The sequence below is a fragment of the Musa acuminata genome, chromosome BXJ1-2 (assembly GCF_036884655.1).
Source record: "Musa acuminata AAA Group cultivar baxijiao chromosome BXJ1-2, Cavendish_Baxijiao_AAA, whole genome shotgun sequence".
Classification (NCBI taxonomy): Eukaryota; Viridiplantae; Streptophyta; class Magnoliopsida; order Zingiberales; family Musaceae; genus Musa; species Musa acuminata.
Genome location: NC_088328.1, coordinates 33445151 through 33464182, shown reverse-complemented (window position 1 = coordinate 33464182; position 19032 = coordinate 33445151). Strand labels below are relative to the sequence as shown.

General features: G+C 40.5%; 1 protein-coding gene and 1 long non-coding RNA gene across 4 annotated transcripts; one reads left to right on the top strand and one right to left on the bottom strand.

Annotated features, from left to right (window-relative positions):
- Window positions 1-1756: 1756 nt before the first annotated feature.
- LOC103976618 (protein NSP-INTERACTING KINASE 3) lies at window positions 1757-15292 on the top strand. Of its 2 annotated transcripts, XM_009391884.3 has the most exons (12): window positions 1757-2074; window positions 2198-2880; window positions 3740-3872; window positions 3980-4051; window positions 4241-4384; window positions 4476-4547; window positions 4662-4721; window positions 4804-4901; window positions 5010-5177; window positions 5963-6301; window positions 7000-7391; window positions 14731-15292. In XM_009391884.3, exons 2-12 carry the CDS (start codon window positions 2679-2681, stop codon window positions 15046-15048), a joined length of 1998 nt encoding a protein of 665 aa, XP_009390159.1. In that variant the 5' UTR covers window positions 1757-2074; window positions 2198-2678; the 3' UTR covers window positions 15049-15292. The 2 variants fall into 2 exon arrangements, with proteins under 2 accessions (XP_009390159.1, XP_009390158.1); XM_009391883.3 differs by having other exon boundaries at window positions 1766-2880; window positions 5028-5177.
- Window positions 15293-15820: 528 nt separating this feature from the next.
- On the bottom strand, window positions 15821-18695 carry LOC135611294 (uncharacterized). 2 transcript variants are annotated; one of them, XR_010486492.1, is made up of 5 exons: window positions 18478-18695; window positions 18272-18387; window positions 17053-17114; window positions 16193-16251; window positions 15821-16092 (listed from the first exon to the last, which is right to left on the bottom strand). It is a non-coding gene; the product is annotated as an uncharacterized LOC135611294 (long non-coding RNA). The 2 variants fall into 2 exon arrangements; XR_010486493.1 differs by having other exon boundaries at window positions 18272-18392; window positions 18478-18618.
- Window positions 18696-19032: the final 337 nt, after the last annotated feature.

Sequence of the window (19032 nt, the reverse complement as noted above, 5' to 3'; positions counted from 1 at the left end):
GTGAGGCGATCCTCAGGTAATTTTATCATTTGATGTTTACATTTACCAAATAAAAAAAAGGGCTACCATGTCTCTCTCTCGGCCATAGGTTTTTTTTGCAAGTTGCATGCATGCCCCCACAACCCTCATATTTTATTCACAATTCAATGAATTAAATTGCACAAAGATGATGATGATGATGATGATGATGATGATAATAATAATAATAATAATAATAAAGATTACTTATCTGATCATGGTTAATAATTTTCCAATAAATCAATGTTCCTTTGCACAATTATGTTGGTTTCATCGAAGAATCACATTTTTATATATCAAGAGAAATTCATGTGCTCTCTTCCATCTTCACATGAGTCAAATATTTGTATGAGATATTGCATTATAATGCAAATTTGGTCTCTACTTGTCTCACTCTGACACACATACAAAAAAAGCAATCCTTAGTTTTATTGATTCCTTCAAATATTAGTCTTAGAAGACAGATAGATGCCTAAGATTTTGTTTTTTAATATTCTGGAAATTTGGGAAGGGAATTCTGAATCCGTAAACAATGAATAATCAAAAACAAAACAGAGGAGAAAAAAATATACAATGAATGAGAAATGATATGTACCTTCAAACGGTAAATAGACAATTACTTTCACGCGGGAAAGTGTCATGATTGTCTAATGACATCAAGTGATTCGTTGGTGCAGGCACAAGGAGCGAGTGACGTGCGCTAGGATTTGTGATTTCAAGGAATTGTTTAATTTAAATAAATGAAAAGAGGGTTTTTTTAATATAAAAAAATATTAAATATATAGATGTTTGTGAATATAAACAAGACAAAAAAAGGACGTACCGTTGAAAGCGAAGCCAACAAGGAAAAGGCCGAGACCAAAAAGAAAAAGGTCGGGGCACCCATGTGACCTCCAGCATGCATGCATGCATGCCTGCCCGCCTGCCTAGGAGTACCTTCGGCCATCGCCTTGCCCATGTTTAAACCACCACAACAAGCAAGGTCTTTAAAATTAGGAAAAGAACCACGCGCGCGCGCGCACACACAACAACAACATCTGTTCTTACACATTGATTCGAGAAAATGGAACGTTGAACCCTTCATTTCTCTCTCTTGTCTCAACCGCCCGCCTATCTTAAACGAAAATAAGTTTGTAACGTCCAAGAAATCCCACCTACACATCAACGTGAATATTTTAAATTTATTCACTTTATTAAAATCTATGTATGTATGTATGTACGTATACATGATTTGTCGAGCGAGCGCTTACAGATACCTTACAATGTTCGTTCTATCAGGATGAGGAATAGGTGAATGAATAGCAAAGGTGGCTGTTCATTCGTGCATACGAACAGTAGGTGTTGCATTGTGAATCGAATTAGACCAAAAGGACCCCGCCCGGATGGAGATGGTCGGGATGTAAAACCTAACCTAACCGCATGTTACGTGATATGGCAGCCTCCCTCTCCTCTTCTTGGATAATGGATGAGAGAGAGTGCAACAGTACAAAGTTCCTTCCTGCCTCCTCTGTATTTACAGAATGCAAATAAATTATGGCTGATCAACGGCCGTCACGACGCGATGCAACGATGGATGCCGGGTGGTGATTGGATTATTATTGTTGTCATATATAATATTTTTGCAGCATGGTAGATGTAGTGTGAGAACTGAGAAGCATCTCTCCTTCTCTGTCACGGTCACAGCAAGGATGTCATTGTAGTACATCTGCGCCCGTGTCGGCTTTGTCAGTTAGCATTGGCTCTTTGCGTGTCTGGTTGCAGCGCGGTTTTTGCCCTTTTCCTGGGGAGGGAGGGAGCTAGCGAGGAGGACGATATGGGACTCTGCCTGCCAGAACCCAAGGAATCCATCCACGCCCTTGCCCTCGCCCTCGCCTTCTCCATCTCCCTCGCTCTTGCTGCTGCTGCTTCTGCCGCCGCTGCCGAGAGACCACCACCTCCACTACCACTGTTGCTTCTGCTGTGCTGCCACAGCGAGGCGAGGCGAGCAACAACGACAACAGCTACAGCTACAGATACAACGACAACAACAGTAACAGTAACAGCGCGGGCGGGCGCAGTATATCTCTTGCATATACCTTTTTCTTTTTCGCGATGAATGAAAAGAATAGACTCCTTGACAGATCTGGCAGCGACATTTGTGGCTTTCCCTGACGCTCGTTCTATCAATTCCATTCTTCAGCCCGCAGAGCACTAAGGCGGTCTCGGGAAGCAGGACCGACTCAAGAAGGAGAGCCCCTTCCTCCCTCTTCTCCACGTCTCTTTCCCTTCTTAATTTCTCCGTGAACGCCTTCTTAATTAGTTCTGGGGCTGGGTCGGTGAAATTTCTTCCGGGTTGGTTGAAATCTCTCTGATCAGATCTGTGAGGAATTTCGTGTCTTCAGGAGCAGCCTTGGATTTTGCTTCTCTCCTTCTTCCGGTTCCGGCAGGGGGTTATTTGCTAAGAGTTTGGTCGACAAAGGTGAGGAGCCAAGGTGATTCCTTCACAGGACCGATCTTTTTAAAGATCTGGGAGAGGGAATAAGGTTGTGTTGTCGGCTTCTTGTGCTATCGTATCGCGGGTGTTTCATTCTGGGGCTCCCGCTGGCTTTGGCTCTCTGCTATCTTCATCTCGAACTGGTAATTTGCTGGTTTGTTGTGGTTTTGCTGCCTTGGATGGTCGTATGATTGTAGATTGGCGCGGATATGGTGGCCGTGGCAAATGGGTTGTAGCCATAACGACACAAGAAGAAGGGAAGAGTTTGGACTGGGGAAGGAGCATGGAGTGGAAAGTTGTTTTCTTTTGTCGGACGCTTTGTTTGGTGCTACTGCACTTTCTCTATTTGTCCGCGGCAACGCTCTCGCCTTCTGGTATAAATTACGAAGGTCAGTAGCTCTCCATTCATTTCCCTTCCTTTTTTTTTTTGTTCTTGAACTTAAACGAGGACACTATCAAAGACGCCATGTAATTGTTTTAATATCTGCCCCAATCTAGTGGTTCCCAATTCGAGCTCTTCCTAATGGTCCTCTGCTTTTCCATGTATGCAAGGCTTGATAGACGTCAGATTTCTTGGAAGATGCCTCCTTGCGTTCGCTTGTTTCTTTTTCTTCCCTCCATTTTATATGCTTCTGTGTTCGGACCATTTGTTTCCCCTTTCATCTGTTATCTTATTTAATTTCAGCAGTAAGAGCATCTGCATCTAACTCCCATAATTTTCTGACTGTTTCTTTTTACCTTGTTATATATTCATAATGATAGAGATAAGTGAGATGCCAGTTCAACTTTCTGTGTTGCTTTACCCTGAATTTCCCTACCTTTAATTCTGCTGTTATGACATAATGCAATTGCTTACTACTTACTACCTTGGGTGGCAATGTGCAGTTGCTTTTTGAAATGCTAGTAATCTTTTATGATTTGGTGTTCTTGAAGCCCATGCCACCTGCCTAGATTTCAACTCTTCCACTCATTTGACTCGGCAACTTCTGTACAGCTCGACTGTTAGGATAGTTGACACAGTGCACCAGTACCCAGTGTACCATCTAAATTTGAAGCATTACACTTTACCTGAAGAAGCCACTTCACCTTTTGCCCTGATCATCTATTAGCAAATTTCTAGCAGAAGAAATATTGTCACTTTGCCATTCAGATTTAGTAATCTAACAATTATTGAATGTTCTTGTATTTGTCAATCCCTTTCTTATAACTTGTTTTCTGATGCTTGATCTTGTCTTTATATGAATGCAGTTGTAGCATTGGTTGCGATCAAAATGGAATTAAATGACCCCTACAATGTTTTGGAAAATTGGGATATCAACTCAGTAGATCCATGCAGCTGGAGGATGGTCACCTGCACGTCTGATGGTTATGTTTCTGCCTTGTAAGACTAATTGACACTTTTCTTTTTTGCAGCATTGAACTGCTTTTCCTTTTACACCTCTCAGTAATGTACATCCTTGATTTATTTTTTCTGCTTTATCGTGTCAGGGGATTGCCCAGCCAAAGCTTGTCTGGAAAATTATCTCCTGGGATGGGAAATCTCACGAATTTACAGTCTGTGTAAGCGTGCAATACCTCTATGAGTTTTGATTTTTCAAGTTTAATTGGGTGGATACCAAAGTTATGTTATATTAATTCAGAGATTCTATAAAAATTTGGGTAGTTAACAATGATTGAAGGGCCCTGCTTGGCTAGTTATTTTTAAATTGTGTATTTGAAGAAGGTAAGATTTGGTGCTTCCTCTTGTAGGCTGCTTCAAAACAATGCTATATCTGGTCCTATACCTGCTGAGATTGGCAAACTAGAGAAACTCCAGACACTGGACTTATCCAACAATCAGTTTGGGGGCACTATTCCGAGTTCACTTGGGGACCTTAAAAACTTGAATTATCTGTATGATTTCTCCAGTTTCATAGTCTCTTTTAGTATCTACATTGTTGATCTTTAGATCAAGAGGCTTATGATTTTTTGCTTTCTTTTTCAGGAGACTAAACAACAATAGTCTATCTGGATCTTGCCCTGACTCATTGTCAAATATCAAAGGTCTCACTCTTGTGTATGTTCTCTTCTCTAACTCAGCTTAATGCAATCTGTAAGCCCTGAGTGCTTTGCTGTAAAACATGCCACTTGAAACTAAAGATAGCATTTTAAAGGCTGATAACACTTACAGGGACCTTTCCTATAACAACTTGAGTGGTTCCTTGCCAAGAATATCTGCGAGAACCTTCAAGTAACACATTCAGTCTCTATTTCTGTGCTCTCCAACTTTTTTTCCTCTTAGGAGAGTAATTTGTTTTCAAATTTTTTACCAGCATTATTGGAAACCCTTTAATATGTGGAACAAATTTGGGAAGTAACTGCTCTTCAACATCACTCGATCCAATTTCATATCCACCAGATGACCTAAATGGTAAGCTGTATCTTCTGCTGTTTCTCATGCTGTAGAGTCTCTGCTCCCACAGTTAAGGAAATTTTGAGAGAACTTAAGTAATCCTTTAATAACTCCTCTAATTATTAGGCGTATTGGATTCTTCAGCTCAGTCAAGGTTTGGAGGAACAAGAAGTCAGCGTGTTGCTATTGCATTTGGTGTTAGTGTTGGTTCTGTTACATTACTGGTATTTGTTATTGGCTTGTTTCTTTGGTGGCAGCACAGACATAATCAGCAAATCTTTTTTGATGTAACTGGTAAGGGACTTTGAGATTCTTTTAGATTGTACTTTCAATCAGGTACTTTTTGATGGTCTTTCTTTTTGCATCTTCTTCTCTTTGGTCTGTCTTTTTTTGTAAAGGATGGAATAACTACAAATTTTGTAAGGATGGACTAAATCTATTTTGACTATGACAATTTCTCTTTAACACTGATGCCAGATCTTTGACAAACTCTTATGCTGCCTTTGGCAATTTGAAGAGCCACCATTTATATTTGTAATTATGTTAGGTGCTGTTTTCTACTTCCTATAGTCTCCTAGCTTCCCGGTTGCTTACCATTGATTTTATGCTTCCAACAGTCATTAGATCTACTCCCAGACCTTGCTACTTTTTCATTAATCTTCTCTTCATATTGAGACCCTGCTGCATGCAACATATTGTACTTTGTCACTGACATGTGTAGGGACCTGCTATGAGAGATAAGGTTAGCAATTTCTCGAGTAACTTGAAGTCACAAAAAGCCACCACTTTCCTTTGCTCTGCTAAATCAGATTGCTTGTATTGAGGTTCAAATTTAGCAATTCATCAACCATTGTTAGCTCAGAAGATGAGTGTCTGATCAATTGAAACACTGCAATGGTCCTTTTCTCAAGGCTCTTGTCATTGCATGATTAACCTCTTGCTTTTGATGTTGTGGTCAGGCACTAATTTACGAAACTTTGTATGAATCTGTGACTTAAGATAAACTATTTTCTCATAGTTAGTGACCTGGTTCTGCGAGTTTTATCTTTGTTTCTCTCTAAAGACAGTTTCTTTTGCAGATCACTATGATCCAGAAGTATGCCTTGGGCACTTGAAGCGGTATTCATTTAAGGAGCTCCGAGTAGCCACCAATAACTTCAATTCCAAAAATATATTAGGAAAAGGAGGATATGGAATAGTTTACAAAGGTTGTATGCGTGATGGCACCATAGTGGCTGTTAAACGTTTGAGAGACTATAACACCATTGGAGGAGTTCAGTTTCAAACTGAGGTTGAAATGATAAGCTTGGCAGTTCATCGTCATTTACTTAGGCTTTGTGGATTCTGCACAACAGAAAATGAGAGACTCCTTGTCTATCCTTACATGCCTAATGGGAGTGTAGCTTCTCAACTAAGAGGTGAATGTCCTATGTCTTTGCCTTCTTCATATAACATGGCCTGTGAACAATATGAAGTTGTAGCATGTTCTGTCACAAGCATTCCTTTCCCATAGTAACCACTAGCCATTGATACATCAGTAACTTTAGAACACAAGAAATTTTGGATGTCTAGCATCCTTCAGCAAATTTTTTGGTGACTCAGGTAAGCTAAAATTACACAATAGTTTTTGTTAGAATTAATTTATCTTTTAATCAATGTATGATTTGCATACTTTATCAGAAAATACTGAAAATTTACATCATTTTTCCAGGTATTCTTTTGACATTTTCCATCAATTGCTTGCATGAAAATGCTGTCATCAATACAAATTGATATTCCTTAATATTTCTCCCTCACATTATGGTGTGACAGATTATGTGCCTGTGATTCCCTTGAGTTTCATTATAATATCCTAGAGAATTTCTTGTGCACACTGCACCATGGTTTCCTGTGACCTTTCTCTTGCTTCCTATCTCAGATTACGGCCTTTGGGCTTGCTTTGTAGTATTTTTCCTCTTTTGTTTATGATATGCATCTGCTCCATACTTCAACAGTAAAAAAACTAGAGAAAAGCTTTATGCCATGATGTAATCGAACCTTCTTGGAGTTAAAAATGAAAAATATGCGGCACTGCTTTTAAAACACATTTTTTTATTATTAGTTTTGTTTCTTGCAGAACATGTTCATGGTAAGCCAGCTTTAGACTGGTCAAGGCGAAAGAGAATAGCACTGGGGACAGCCCGAGGATTATTGTATCTGCATGAGCAGTGTGATCCAAAAATTATTCATCGTGATGTAAAAGCTGCCAATATTCTTCTTGATGAAGATTTTGAAGCAGTGGTTGGGGATTTTGGATTGGCAAAACTTTTGGATCACAGGGAGTCACATGTTACAACAGCAGTACGTGGAACAGTAGGACACATTGCGCCGGAATATCTTTCAACAGGTCAATCATCAGAGAAGACTGATGTCTTTGGCTTCGGTATATTATTACTTGAGCTGATTACTGGTCAGAAAGCACTGGATTTTGGAAGACTCACAAATCAAAAAGGGGTGATGCTTGACTGGGTAAGTTTTCTTTATGCTTTCTCATGTCAATTATGGTAAAAGATAAAATTGTGTAAATTTAGGTTAGGACAAGAAGAAATGCTCAAGTGACATGTGCAACTCTAGCAAGAGTCCTCATTAAAACTGGTTATAGTCATCTATCCATTTTCTTTGGTGTCTCAAGTTTAAGAATCAATTTAACTTAGACAACTGAAAAATCTTTCGAGTCGAATGCTAAAACTTATGCCAAGTAATCCTTGGAGAAGAATGCATGCTTCTTACTAAAAAAGAACACATAAAGACCTAAAATCCTAAATGGGGCATGAACAAATGATTATAATGGTAACGCTGAGCAGCATTGTTAGTGATAGTAGATGAGATTTCCCCAACTGCACGAGGAAATCTCAATGATCTGTTGAGGAAAATCTTCTCCTCTAACTTGTATAAATAGTGAGCATGTCAATAAATTTTCATCAAGATTTGTAATCACGTTTCATTTTATCATGGTATCATAGCCACTTGCCTAGAGTAAGCTCTCTTCTCGTTGTCCAACAATAACAATCGATCCTCATCGAGTCCTGCAACCTCCCGACGAAGAACCTTAATTGCTTTGTGGTACCTTCGTCTTCTGCTCCAATCGCTCATTCGTCCCTAGCAACCCCACCGTCGTTCCTGCAAAAGCGTGACATCTCACTGCGGTTGATTTCTCGCTTGAACTCACAGTGAGCTTGTGAACTCACAATACACTACTACTTACAGTACTAACATGATACCCCGACGTCTTCCCTTTCCCTTCGTGAGTTGACGAGTGGTCGCTTGCCTCAACAACCTATTCCAAATGGCTGAGTACAACGGGAGAAGTGCTTGGTGAGTCGTGCATGCATCTCACAGATCGGCGACGATTGCAGCTTCCTCCCCCTCTTCTTCCTTGAGTAAGACCCGTTCCACCGAGTCGACGTCGAGAACTCTCTCTTCTCTCCTCCCTCGTCCTCTGAGGCCCGCCCGGCTAGGGCAAGACCACGCTTGGTCCTGCTTTCGCCGTCGATCTCCCTGAGCTTCCTCCTCTGCCTCGGCCCACCTTCGGCGACATTGATATGAGACGACAACGACTGTCCAGTAGCCGTCGCTTTCTTCCCAACAGCGATTCCGGTGCTTCGTCGCATCTTTTTGTCGTTATCGCCCGGCTGACCATAACTCAGTAGTTCGTCCATCACCTGCGCCTCCCTCGGCAGATCCGTCGCAACAAGGCAACTGACTACTCACGGCACTGGACTTCGTGGGCGTCATCCAAGTCGCTCTCTTCTTCCTCAACAAAGCTTCCTCAGCCATATCTCACTAGGCCGCTCTTATCCCTCACTGGCCTTGCCTCCCTACAGGTCCTACTCTACGATAGCCTCTTCACCGATCACTCACTACGTCGATCTCCCTGTTGTCCTCAGCGATGAACCTATGATGTCAAGGTTGTCACCTGCGCCAACCTTGTCACATCCGTCGTTGCTCGATGGCCTTCTTTCTTTGCTGCCAATCTAATCATAGTCGGTGGACTTCAAGCCTCTAGCGGACAATAGGACGTAAGCGCCCCCACATTCTTCCTACGGAGGCAGAGCCTAACCTTCTCCCTTAACGAAGAAAGGTGGGAGTTTTGGGCGGCAAAACAGAGAAGCAAAGAGGAAGAAACGCTGCCCTGCCTCTACAACCCCGTCGCGCTCTCTGCCCCGTCACACCCCAGCACTCTCCTCCCTGCGACTCACGGAAGTTGCAGTGGCAACACAGATCTGTGGCACGAATTGTAGTTCTCTCACCGATTTGGGACAAGAACTGTAGATCTCTCACAGATCTGCAGTCGCAGCACAGACTTGTCGATTCTTCCTCCACCAATAGATCTCTGCTCAAATCTGCTGAGATCTACTGCTGCTTCTCATTTGGCGGTTGCAATCTTGCCTGCTTTAGGAGGCAGTCGAGCTTGATCATCACCAACGCCACCAGCTGGCCAGGAAGCGACTCCCTATTGATCTACCGTAGACTCCCAACTTGATCCCTCAGATCGGTACTTATCCTCAAAATGTCTTCATCGTCTACCTCTAACGCTCCATGTATTGTTCCTGTAGGGAACCATAGCACTACTCAACATACGAACCTTATCTCCATCAATGCTGCAACTATATTCCTCTTCAAATTATCTAAAGGTGGCAACTACGTATCTTGGCGTACACAATTTTCTAATCTCCTATTTGGATATAATCTACTAGGCTACGTCGATGGCTCTCTCAGTTATTCACCAACGATGATCACCATTCTAGGAGAACTCATTCCAGTATCAAATCCGACCTACAAACTATGGTTATGCCAAGATCGTCTCATCCTCCAAGCAATTCAAGCCTTAATTGTTGGATCCATCGCCCCACTCATATCTTCATGTGACACTATTATAGAAGCATGGTGCAAGTTGCAAACCACCTTAGCAAATTGCTCGCATACTCGGATGCTCAGTCTCCTATCCAGTCTAATGAAAATAAAACAAAAGGGAAGTACTATCGCTGATTATCTACAAAATATAAAAAGTTATCATCGATGACTTGGCTTTGATAGATCATTCCCTCAGTGACGAAGAAGTCATAGTCCACACCCTCAATGACTTAGGAGACGCTGACAGCAGCAATTCGGGCATGCGACTCACCGATATCATTCGAAGAACTCTATGACAAGTTGACTGACTATGAGACATATTTGAAGCGCGATGATAGGTTGCTAAGACCAACCATCACAGCTCAAGTCAATCAAAAATCCAAGAATAAAAGCAACCAGTATAACAAGAACATCAATAAAGGTTTGGCCAAGATGTCTCTTGAACCTATGGGTACCAAACAAACCTCCCCTTATCCATATCAACATTTCAATCAAAACTTCAAAAACTATCAAAGTAACAACTTCAATAACCATCATCCCTGGCGTAATGACCACATAAACCAACAATGAGTTCAGCTGTGTGATAAAGTCGGACACTCCGCAAAAGTCTATCCGTCTTGACCCAGACGTCCTGCTCCATCAAATTGGCCTCAAGCGAATCTCATGACTACTCCGACTACTAGTCAACATAATTGGATTTTTGACTCTGCGGCCTCTCATCATATCACTTATGATCTACAGAATTTGTCCATCCACAACAACTATGGTGAAAATGAAGACATAATCATCGGTGACGGTAAAGGAATCTTCATTAATCATACTGGTTCCACAACGCTTAATTCATATATCATAATTTTTACACTCGATGATGTTCTGTGTGCATCTCACATTAAAAGAAACATCATTTTCATTTTTTTAATTCTTCAAACAAAATAATACCTTAATTGAATTCTTTCCTGACTCTTTTCTTGTTAAAGATTTGAGCACGGGGCATCCTTGGTTCGAGGCCAGAATAAAGATAACATTTACGAGTGGTCGTCATCTCCACAAATAACCCAACCCATTGTTCACTCTTCATTTGCAACTTCAATTGATGTGTGGCATCGTCGTCTTGGTCATCCTTCGTCCTCTATCTAGCAGAAATTATTTTTTCTTTACTCTCTTCCTATTTTTTAAACAAGTAGCATTATAATTCATTGTGATGCTGGTCTTAGCACTAAAAGTCATATACTACCTTTTGGAACATCCTCCATATCCTGCTCTAAACCGTTTAAAATTATTTATACCGATGTTTGGGGCCCTACCCCAACCACTTCTTTTGACAAGTTCAGATCTTATATCATTTTCGTAAACTATTTCATTAAGTACATATGGTTATATTCTCTTCATCATAAATCTGAAGTTTCAATAATCTTTACCGACTTTAGAAAGTTGGTCAAGAACTTCTTTCAGTCTACAATTAAAACAGTTTACTCTGATGGCGGAGGTGAATATCAAACCCTCATATCCTGTCTCTTAGCTTGTGGTATACAACACCTTAAGTCACCCCTATATACTCCTAAACTAGTTGGCTCTGCCAAACGCAAACATCGTTATATAGTTGAAATTGGTCTCACACTTTTACATCAAGCCTCCATACCACCAACCTTTTGGTCAGCAGTCTTTCAAACTATAGTCTACCTCATTAATCGTATGCTCACTTTAGTCCTACAATATCAGTCACCATTTGAAAAACTATTTCATAAACTTCTAAATCTTCAGAAACTTAAAGTATTTGGATGTCTATGTTATCCATAGCTATGTCCTTGTGCCTCACATAAGATAACACCAAGATCTAAGCCTCATATTTTTATAGGATACTCTTTTAAACATAATGCTTTCCGATACTACGACCCCTAAACTCAAAAAGTCTTTATATCACGTCACGTTATTTTTGTGGAGTCTACCTTTCCTTTTCAAAACCACGAGTCGCCTGCCATGCGAGCCACTCCAACAAACATACATCACTGGAGTATACCTCCGATCCTGTCAAACGAGCCTCCCACAACACCGTCCAGTCCTTCCCCTCAGGATTCACACTCTATTGTTACTTCAGTTCCGTAGCTCCTAACTCCCTCCACTACTTCTCCACTTCCTTCTTTACAAATTCCCCTTATTGATGAAGCAATGCCCTTAGAAACACAACCATTGTCTTTACCTTCTCCTGGACCCAATGACATTGAAGTACCTTAGCCTGACCAGGCTCGTGTCACTGACTCTCCACCACTTATACCTACAACATAACCTAACAATCCCACGACCCCTGGACATTCAATGACAACACGCTCTAAAAGTGATATTTTCAAACCGCGTCACGTCCTTGACCCTCCATAACTCTACATAGACCCTTGTACTCTTTCATCACACAAAATATCATCGGGTGTAAGTGGGTCTTTCGAATGAAGGGGAACCCAGATAGATTCGTTGCCAAATATAAAACACGTCTAGTGGCCAAAGGGTTTCGTCAACGACCTGGTGTTGACTTCACAGAGACATTTAGTTTCGTACAACTATCCAACTTATACTCAGTTTGGCCATCACAAAAGGCTGGCACTTACGACAACTTGATGACATTATTATCACAGGCAATAATCCTATGAATATCAAAGAATTTCTCCAGCAATTGGTAAGTCGATTCTCCTTCACAGATCTAGGAACCTTGAGCTATTTTCTAGAAGTGGAAGCAACATATACATCTTGAGAACACTTTCTATCATAAAGAAAGTATATTCAAGATTTATTATCAAAGACGAATATGCAGGGCGCGAAAGAGGTTACAACTCTCCTCTATACTAGTAAATCACTTAAATTATGTGATGAGAGCTCTGCTACGGACCCTACTCAATACCGACAAGCAAGGTTTGCAATACCGAATGATACTGCCCATATCGGGCGATACGTACTGGTCCGTCAACAGACCGGTACATGGACCGAGCAGTACCGTCGATGGAGAAGTTATCGTCGACGGTGACCGAGGGAGAAGAAAGAAGAGGTAGATGGTGAAGAAAGAAATAGGAAAAAAATAGAGAACCTAGAGATCGTCGCTCTCCTCATCTGTCGGCGACTTCTCATCCGCGCGCGGGAGAAGAGGCATCGTCGTCGTAGGGCGGAGAGAGGCGAAGAATTTTTTTTTTCCCTTCTCGAGCGACGTCGCCTGTAATTTTTTTTATCTTCAACGTTACCTCGGCTACATCGCCCGAGAAGGGAGGAGACGTCGTAATTTTTTTTTTTTTAATCGAGGCGACATCGCCCAAGAAGAGAGGCGACATTGCCCCGCATAGAGGTAAACCGAGCGGTTTACCTATATATATATATATATATATATATATATATATATATATATATATATATATATATATATCGCTCGGTATACTGTACCGAATAAGTCTCGAAATTTCGGTACAATATAAAATTTCAATCTTTGCCAACAAGTACTTGGCTCCTTACAGTACTTAGCTCTCATCCGTCCAGATATCTCATTTGCAGTTAATAAATTATCACAATTCATACATCGACCATCTACTATGCATTGGTCTGTAATTAAACGAATCTTGCGATATCTTAAAGGGACCCTCAATTATGGACTCTTTCTTCGTAAACACTCCCCACTTCATCTCCATGCCTTTGTCAATATTGATTGGGCAGGGAACTTTGATAATAGAACATCCTCGTGAGGGTATATTGTCTTCCTTGGAGCTAATCGAATCAGTTGGAGTTTTAAGAAGCGAAAGATAGTCACACGATCTACAACTAAAGCTAAATATTGTGTCATCACCATGACTGCTGCAGAACTCAATTGGGTCACGAATCTGCTCAAGGAACTTGACATCAACTCCACACTTACTCCTACAATATATTATGAGAATGTCGGAGCCACCTACCTATGCGCCAATCTAGTATTTCACTCATGCATTAAACACATTGCCATTGACTTTCACTTTGTGCGAGATCAAATTGTCATACATCAACTACGCGTTTCTCACGTATATACGGCTGATCAACTAGCAGACTCGCTCACGAAGCCTCTCACCCGCAAACTATTTTCATTGCATCGGTCCAAGATCAACATCTTTGACAGGGGCCCAATCTCGCAAGGGCATGACAATAGATAAGATTTCCTCAAATGCACGAGGAAATCTCGTTGATTTGTTGAGGAAAATCTTCTCATCTAACTTGTATAAATAGTGATCATGTCAATAAACTTTCATCAAGCTTTGTAATCACATTCCATTTTATCAGTTAGCACTGGTGTTGTGCTTCATAGTTAGCTGTTTCATGCTTATCTAAATTCCAGACATGTCAAGATTACCACACGTATGCTTTTGGGTTTAAACTAACATGTCCTGAAAAAAGAGAACGAGAAGTTAGCAAGTAATCTTTTTCAAGCTTCTAAAGAAATCAGTAATGGAATGCAGATCTGCGTATGCAACTGTATTCATGAAATGGGGTGTCAGATGGAACTTTCTGTTGTAAACTGCCAAAGATAATGCAAAGAAGCTTTTGACTGAAATGGATGAAATGCCATATGTTCCTCATAACTTGGAGTGCGCACCATGAACATAGTTTATTCAGAATGGACATGTATCGAATAGTTGTAACCTGTAGTTCAGTTGTTTTCTTTTACATTTATTTGAAATGCACACATGGTATATCTAATATGAGAAGTGATTTAGGTAAGGAGACGTAAAACCTGCTTCACTCATACATCCAACCACAAAGAACGCTGCAATAACAATATGGAGAGTTAGAAATTCAATGACAGCACACTGTACTATATATCTGTAAACATGCAGTTTCGACTTTCACAAAATTGTTGCACGAATAATAGTAAAACTCAAGATGGACATGTTGGTTATAACCTTGTTACTGGCTCAATGATCTGCAGTTTGGTTAATGTTATCTTTGACATTCACAGGTAAAGAAACTCCATCAAGAGAACAAGCTGTACATGATGGTGGACAAAGACCTCAAAAATAACTATAACAGAGTTGAGCTTGAGGAGATGATTCAAGTGGCTCTGCTTTGCACGCAATTTCACCCTTCCCAGCGCCCAAAGATGTCAGAGGTGGTAAGAATGTTGGAAGGTGATGGGCTTGCTGAAAAGTGGGAAGCCTCACAGAGGATGGACACCCCAAAGTCAAGATCTTCAGAGCAGCTTACTCCAAAGTATATAGACTTCATGGAGGATTCTTCGTTTGTGGTAGAAGCAATTGAACTTTCAGGGCCTAGGTGAGTACAATATGTTCATCAACTGTAAATGGAGGAATCTTCTGAACTTTCAGGGCCTATATGAGTACAATATGTTCATCAACTGTAAATTCGTGGGTTTTGGAAGCTTGGAAATGCATGTGGATTACAATTGTGTACTTCTTGCAGTTTGATTGCATGACTGTACATCTGTATAAAAGGAAAGAGATTGTTGTAAAAGAAAATTTTGTCAAATTTCAGTCTTTGTCAAAGAGATTGTTGTTTGCGTGGGTTGCTCGTTCTTTTTGTCTGCATTTTTCTTTCTTTCCTCTCCGCAGAGACCAAATGTTTCATTTTTACCCTTGTTTTGCCCTCTACTCAGATGACGCTTTGACACAGCTCAGCTTCCTTAAAACCAGAGGCCTAAACTACCAAGGGTTTCGCTCAGAATCCATCGAGGATTTGATTCATATTCTATAATCATGTTTAGGAATCACGCATGGGCAGATAGTTCATCGACATGGCTAGCTGCAGCCCCGACTTCTACAGTGATTAGGAACCGAGATATGCCCTCGTCCAACCCTCGCTCATTACAGACATTGCAATTCTCTGGGACTAACCCAGCAAAAACCAATAACTATTCTTTAGGGCACGACAAAACCTCGGAGATCATTTTATTGAACGTTATAATTCTTTTTACCCCGGACTGCATCACTGATTATATAATCATGATATCTTAATTTCATTGCCACAGCAACTGGTCGACGAGGGAGGTTAAAATCAACACAGAAAGGAATAGAGGTACAAAAAGAAAAAAAGAAAAGAAAAAGAATAACACATGGTAGCAATTTCATTGCCACCATCTTATGTTGCAAAAGAACTTGTATTACTACATCAATTTCTGACACTTTATTGCACCTATTACAGTAAAGAGACCGTGATACGAACAAAACTATCGAGCAGGTATAGCACCACAAGCATTTCTTTCTGCGGCTGCACAAATCATGGTCTACTGGCATAACACAGCTTCACAATATGACTTCATGGATCTAACAAGAACCTTCTTAAGTATTCAAGGCCTCCTGAAGGACTGCAAAAAAGAAGCCGGACAGATTAGAGGGCATCACATGAAGAATTCAACAGAAAAGCTTAGAGGCTAGCAAAAGACTGTTCTATGAATAAAGACATACATCATCATCTTTTGTGGCATCCTTCAGTTGCGCAACAAGTCGTTCTCTTGCCTGAGCAGCTGCAAGAGACATCAAAAGTAGCAAATGAAAACGAAGTTGCCCCAAGCCAGAATTTTACTGCCAACTCAGAATGATAATTTTCAGAAAATAATCAGTCATTCATATATTTTTAACTGTAAATTAGATTGCTAGCCTTTATATTACATAACTACAAGATCAAGCAAGAAATTTACTGCCAACTCAGAATGATAATTTACAAAAAATGATCAGTCTTTCATATATTTTAACTGTAAATTAGATTGCTAGCCTTTATATTACATAACTACAAGATCTTTGCAACGATGTTCACCAATGGACACAGTTTGAGCAATGAATACAGTTTGCAAGTTCTTTCTATACCGCATTATACTGCTAAGATGTGTCAATGAGTATAGTCTAGCACTTTCTTTTTGGTATCCCGAGAATAGTAAGGTGATCTGTAAAACTTAAAAGGTCAAATTCTGCAATTTAAAAGGCATCGAAATTGCATAGATCCCACCGGTTGAGATGCATACTTCACAAAACACAAATCAAGCACACATATTGTAGAATAAGCAACAATCCTACAGTGAAAGACAAAGCTGTCAAAGACCCTGGTACTGGTCATCCGATTTTCACAACAATTTCTAAGAAAAACCCACAGGACATTCTGGTACTTCGAATTTTGCAATACTTCTAACCAAAATCCACAAAATATTTCAAACTAGCCCATGAGATATATTTATGTCCGTTGATGGAAAAGCATATGTTTTTTCAGGCTCAGGAATATGAGCTGGATTACATCTACATTTCCAAAAAGACAGAAAGCAAAGATAATTTACCTTTAGTAGAAACATCTTCTATAGCTTTAGAAGTTCTCACGGCAAACCTTTGAAAGGCACGGCTGTTCACACCGAATCATAACGTCAAGGTTATATCAAATGACCACAAAAATCTAAATTAACATTCTTGGATGAACCAGAAAACTTGAGAAAGAAAATCTGGCAACCAAGCCAGAACAGTTGGTACGAACATGTGGCTTACCATCATTCAAATGCTCAAATGCAACAGTGAGTTTGCACCAAAATTTTGTTGCTTCAAATACAAATATAAACTCATAAAGCAGACAAACCTCTCTGAATCTCTCCAGTAATGAGACAAAGCAAAAGGACAACTTTTTCTGACTTCAAATACAAATATAAACCATAAAACAGACATACCATGCATTTATCAACTAAGGAGACAGAGAAAAAGGCAAATTTTCTTGCTTCAAACACAAACATAAACCATAAAACAGACGAATCATATTCGATATAAAATGAATGCAAAGGATATAACACTGCAAATAGTTTTATGTTGTAAAGCACTTCAATAGAATGACAACGACTTCGGTCCTATAGATGGTCCATCACCTCCACAGTAGTCATTACAGGTCCGAAGGATGATTACAGTTTTGTGAGCTGTCTAACAAGAAGATTCTTATAATTCTAAAATCGGTAAACAGGACAAGCTTGAAAAGAACATAAAATATAAAGCAGCCCAAATGATCTAAAAATATATATAAAAAGGAGAAAATTTTAAAGGGTATTTATTATACTGCAAACCAAAAAAAGATAAACTGGCATGCGATCATTTCCATAGAATCATCACGGCCTGTGGGATCATCGTGGTTGTATAAATTGCAAAAGAAGCAGGTTTCTTAATCATCTAAGTGAAATATTTGTCAAAAGATAGGGAAAACAAACAATTCTCAGAAGCATAGACCAGGTGCAATCAGTTCTCAAACAAATGTGACCTCGTTACCACACGGACGTCAATTGGCTATGCTAAAAGGGTGCACTCGATCTCCCCAGCCGGCGGCATATGCCTGAAATACAGTCTACTGGAACGGAATACAGAAGAAGAGAGATAAACTAAAAGATGCCTTTGCAGCTTCGAAGGAACGAGTCGAACGAGAAATGGATCAGAAGACCCATCTAGAAGATTAAGAAGCATACACCCAAGGAAAAAAAGAACAGGCTGCGAGATAGCATGGGAACCAATAAAGGAACAGAGGGTTACTTGTTAGCGAGGCCTTCCACGACCAACTCGTTGACGACGTAGCTGATGACTCTTCCCAAGAAATTACCGCCAGCCATCAGATAACCAGAACCAGGAAGCTGAGCGAAGTCCCCGACCTGCTCTAGATCAGGAAAAAGAAACTAGTTAACCTGCCCTGCCTCTGGAGATGGAGAACGTGGATTGGAAACGGAAACAATCGGGAATACCAGAGGCGGAGGCGGAGGCGGAGGCACGGGAGGGAGGCCAACCGAAAGGACGACAGGAAAGAAGGCGGCGACGCGATCGCGGCTGCGAAATAGGCGTCGATCTTCGCCGGGATTTACAGAGACGGAGACGTCCCCTGACCCAAATAAGGGCTGTGATTCGGGCGCGTAACGCTTCGACGGTGTAGATGGATTTTAATTATAACCCTAATCGAGACGGGTTCGGATGGCCATCTCGACTAGTTGGCCGTAGGGATGTTATAGGGTGTCAGATAGCCACGTAAGTGGATGCCCAACAGTTGGGTTGGGTGGAAACGAACCCATCGGCAGTGGTTCTGACATGTGACATGCTCATGGGCTGCGCGATTAGGGAAGTTCGCCGGTCTGATTGATGGGAAAACGAGCAAACAAATGAAAAGAGATAAATCGGGCGAGTGCAGCAACCACTAAATAGCTATCTTTAATATTTTTAATTTATAAATTTTAAAAGATATATTAATATTTTTATAATTATAAAAATAAAATATTTAAATTCATTTATCTTAACGATACCGGTTT